The 5,000-nt window shown below is 45.1% G+C and overlaps 1 protein-coding gene across 1 annotated transcript in view; it reads left to right on the plus strand.

Moving 5' to 3' along the window:
* enpp1 (ectonucleotide pyrophosphatase/phosphodiesterase 1) overlaps nt 1–5,000 on the plus strand; it is a 150,693-nt gene that overhangs the window by 88,028 nt on the left and 57,665 nt on the right. Inside the window, exons 9-12 of the mRNA XM_063223728.1 lie at nt 492–601; nt 3,104–3,169; nt 3,697–3,769; nt 4,592–4,700. Coding sequence (XP_063079798.1) covers nt 492–601; nt 3,104–3,169; nt 3,697–3,769; nt 4,592–4,700 — 358 coding nt within the window. The remainder of the gene's footprint in view (nt 1–491; nt 602–3,103; nt 3,170–3,696; nt 3,770–4,591; nt 4,701–5,000) is intronic.

Consider the following 5,000-nt stretch of genomic DNA (forward strand, 5'->3'; position numbering starts at 1 on the left):
TGAACAAGAGCAGTGAAGGAGCACTTTGGTGGGGAACATACATGATACATACAGCACATTACATATAGCCTGATAAGCCAGCCCCGATGAACGATACCTCCGAAGATTGTTGATGAGAACAACCTGTTGTTTTTTCAAACCGTGCCGGCGCTCTGACCAATCGGCGATCTTTGCTGTTGATGTGCTTTCCCAACGGTGTTGCGAGATTCGTCGTCACTCCCTCAAAACCCCTCCCGCTTTGATTCAAAACATATCTCAGCGTTGTGATTGGGTTTGCCAGACTCAGGGCACAGTGTTCAAAACGTTCTCAGATCCGAGGCCAGACCCACTCGTAGCTGAAAAATGTCGGCGTCCAGCGGGTGGCGCTGGTTTACCAGGCTAACACATAACCTACATTTCATACAGTATCTTGTATTTGTAAAATCGCATGAAATAAATCCCTCATTTTGTTTGTTTGTTTCTTTCTTTCTTTCTTTGTGTTCCCCCTGCAGGTGTGGTTGAGTGCCATGAGGCACGGCATGAAATCCGGAACGTTCTTCTGGCCCGGAGCGGACGTGGCCATCCAAGGGAAGTTCCCCGACTACTACAAGGTCTATGACGGGTGAGAACACTAACCAAGCCAATTCAAGTCAAGTCCATTTTATTTATAAAGCACTTTAAAATCCAACAGAGGTAGCTGCTAGTGGTGTCAACAATGATCGATTCGGCGATCCGAATCGATGCGGGGCATGGGCGATCCAGAATCGATCTGGCAAGTTCCAGAATCGATCCGGCAATTTTTTTAAGTTTCAATTACTTCCATGGATATTTCAGGAGCAAATGAATGTTAAATTAAATAAAAGCACTTCAAAACATTGCAAGACTGATACAGACTGATACGGACTGATACAGAAAACAGCCAATAGATTGTTGCTCAGTATCTGACTACTTGTATTGCCTCATAATTGACTGTTTTGCTTTCAGTAGAAATGTAATTCATTGCAATGCATTGTAGAATTGAATCGGATCGGATCGAATCAAATCGCTATCTCCCGAATCGTGATCGAATCGGATCATGAGGGCAGTGCCGATCCACACCACTAGTGGCTGCCCAAAGTGCTGGACAAGTGAGAGGACTTGAAAGAATCTTTCAATCTTAGAGCTCACAGACAGTCATACTTGAGGACAAATACAAAAGACCACTTGACAAAAAAAAGAGAAATAGTCGCAATCGGTGAGATCTAAAAGCTGAGTATCATGTAGATAAAAAGGGGACAGGTTAGCTAGGGCAGTGCATAATAGGACAGTTTCATAAAGACACATTCTAAAACACATGCTAACCAAACCAAACCATCCACTGCGTCCGCCATCTTATCCACCACTACAAGGGGCGCTCCATGCTAATTCATTCAGGAAGGGTTATGGGCAGCCTAAAGCGGCATACACACACAAAGCTAGCTTTTCGCTTGCTCGCCTACTCGCCACTCTTTCATGGAACGTTCGCTGAAAGTTCCCGCGGCTTTAACTGCCAATGAACAGGTGAGAAGTACCGAACTCTGCATTCCAATTGGTTACTCGCTTACTCGCCTCGCTCGAAGATAAAATATTTTCAACTCGGGATCCGCCCACATCGCATCGCTTGTACAGTACTCGCCTACTCGCCTGTGAGTCTCGCTGGAATCGACATTCTATTGACTTCATTTGCTGAGCGAGTAACTAGTAGCAACGTGTGTGTACGGCCCTTAAGAGAAACTAGCAGACTGGAACCCGAAAAATGCGGGGTAAAAAAAGTGGGCGGGGTAGCACGGGCGGAGCTATAGGGCGGCAAGCAGGGCATTTGCCCCTGGGCCCAGGGCCCCTCTGTATTGTTGGTGGGGGCCCTATTGTGACCATGGTAAGCTGTTGGAGGGGCCCTATCAGTGTTTTGCCCTGGGGCCATGTGGGTAATTGTTTTGCCACTGCAGGGTAGTAAGGTGGATACTCCACTCTTCATATACTCACTCCACTTACCATACTCATGAATGGCCATCCGGGTACTTTGCTCTTAAATTTGCGTTACGCTAGCCTGGGAACTCCCACACTGCCTTTAGTTCTACACAATAGTTTCGAGCTGAAAGACAGTCTGGGGAGGATGACTCATAACATCCAAGATCATGGGCACTGTGTCATAATGGCCAAGCATTCCGACCTTAACAGTTTCTCTGCCCAATCAGAGAGCAGGGTAGTGTGTCATAATAGCCAAGCATTCTCTCCCCTGCGGAATTTACAATTGGCAACTCCCCAGACCTAATCTCACTTGTGATTAGGTCTGGTTTTAACCATGCAAGCGTTACGCCCCTTTATGGGTGAAAACAAAGCGATTGTCTGATTGATTTACATGCTACATTGGCCAGCCTAAATGAACACATTCCATGCTTCAGCCACGGCTGTTTGGCTTTATTATTTGAACAACCGGCAACACAACAGGTTTTCGGCATGTTGCACGTGAACAACGCTTGTCTACAGGTCCGCATCTTTCGTTTATTAAACCCCAACATCACCAATTGACTTGCATGGGTTGCTTTCCCCCACAAATGGGCGTAACGCACATGGAAAACGGCACGCCGTTTATGAGTATTGCAATAAAATCCTCCACATAAAATATACAATTTCTGCTAATTCTAATTCATGGCAGTTGAAGACGCCAAGCATCCATTAACTCCTACAGCTTCCACACAGTATATCCTATAGCTAGTTAAAGCTACTTCTACATAGCAACACTAACTCATGGTCTCTTTCCAGGTCTATGACAAGTAGAGATGGTAGTTGCATCCTCAGCACTATTTCCATTTGTTCTACATTGTATCTACATTGTGTGAGGTTTTCTTTTTTTAATGCCACAACCATTACTTGATTGGAATGTTACACCTGTTTGATATTAAAACAAAGTGTGTGTGTGTGTGTGCGTGTGCGTGTGCGTGTGCGTGTGCGTGTGCGTGTGTGTGTGTGTGTGTGTGTGTGTGTGTGTGTGTGTGTGTGTGTGTGTGTGTGTGTGTGTGTGTGTGCGCGCGCGCATGTGTGTGCGTGTGCATGTATTTGTGTCTCTTGCATCCATATTACATTTGTGTTCATTTCAATTTTTTAGGAAGGTCCCATATGAGAAGAGAGTGAATACGATTCTGGAGTGGCTAGGCCTGCCTGAGGGACAAAGGTATGACAGCTCCTAGTGACTTCATAATACATGAACAGGCCACCGGTCCTTTTGTAACTGTTTGTATGCATATGGCCAAGTTTGGGAAACACTGCTTTCCTGGATTCACTTTAATTGTCCTGCATCTGGCCAACAGTGGGACGTGGGATGTGTAACGCATTCACTGAAGTGAAACGTGAAAGTGAAAGCCCATTGGGAAACTCCAACTCCCATTGTCATTGTGACACAGCACTCCACAGCACACAAGTGAACACTGCACACTGCACACAACGAAATTGCATTTATGCCTCACCCGTGCAAGGGGGCAGCCCTCAGTGGCGCCCCATGGGGAGCAGTGTGGTGGGACGGTACCATGCTCAGGGTACCTCAGTCATGGAGGAGGATGGGGGAGAGCACTGGTTGATTACTCCCCCCACCAACCTGGCGGGTCGGGAGTCGAACCGGCAACCTCTGGGATGCAAGTCTGACGCCCTAACCGCTCACCCATGACTGAAGTTCGCTATTGTCTATTTTCCCCTTTCCTCTAGGCCAGACCTCTACACTCTTTATTTGGAAGAGCCTGACCAGTCTGGACATGTATTTGGACCAAAGAGCAGTCAGGTAAGCTGAACGGTTAACTCGAAAGCAGCAATGGTTCATTGCGATAACATTTCTTGAGAGGAGTAGATTCATTTGTCACACACGCAGTTGTTGCACAGGCACAGCTTGTGAAATACTGTGTCACTCCATAACTATGCAGAAAGAATATACAGACAATATAAGAAACACTATGCTAAATGCTAGCAGTTAAAGGATTTATCCGGAGTTGGAACAAGTTTGCCTGATTTTTGCATGTTTGGGATGAAATACAGTCACTCTAGAGCAAAATCAAGGCAAAAGGGTCCGTTCTGAGAAAGTTTGATAATATCACGTTAGCCTTGTTAGCCATATCAGCTATGCAATATGAAAGATGCGGGCATCATTTTTCGGCGGTTACACACATTTCAAAAACACAACATTTTAAAGTATTGCACAGCTCAAAACAACGTCACACTTACCTCGTAATATATTGAGGGTATCCACACATAAACCAAAGTGTCCAAAGTCCTTCATGTATTCTTGAAAGGTCTGCAGAATGTGTTTTGTGAAGCTACTACCTTGAGAATATCTAAATTACGGTCAAGACAACTATTTGACACTAAAGCCCACCAAGTAGATTGCCGAGTGCGTCGCACCATCAGCTATGATTATTTCCATAGCGAGTAACCACAGCTGATGGTGCGACGCACTCGGCAAAAACCTTGTAAAACCCTATTATTTAACTCAAGGTTAGGTGTAAAATAAGCTTATTTCCAAAAATGGGACAGTATCACTTTAAGTGTAGGATGTAATAATGTTTGTAACACAAATATGTAACAAATGACAAGTATGTAACACTCTCAGGTGATTCAAGCCTTGATGAAGGTGGATGGCATCATGGGACTGCTGATGGAGGGCCTGAAGATGAGGAACCTGCACAAGTGTGTGAACGTGATCATCCTGTCTGACCACGGTGAGACAACAGCCATGTCATGTATCATCTATAATCATTTATTTGCAACAGCCATGTCGTATGTAATCTATAATCATTTATTTGCATAGCACGTTTCAGTGGTTTGCTACAGGTAAGTGTGTGAATGTGATCATCCTGTCTGACCACGGTACAGACAACAGCTAGAGCAGGGGTTCCCAACCTATTCCAACTTGGGGCCCACTTGAAATTTTCACAAATATTTGGGGCCCACATCTGACCCACTTCACAATATAACTCATATAAATAGTCAACAACAACACACACACACACACACACACA

The sequence above is a fragment of the Engraulis encrasicolus genome, chromosome 18, assembly GCF_034702125.1.
Source record: "Engraulis encrasicolus isolate BLACKSEA-1 chromosome 18, IST_EnEncr_1.0, whole genome shotgun sequence".
Taxonomy (NCBI): domain Eukaryota; kingdom Metazoa; phylum Chordata; class Actinopteri; order Clupeiformes; family Engraulidae; genus Engraulis; species Engraulis encrasicolus.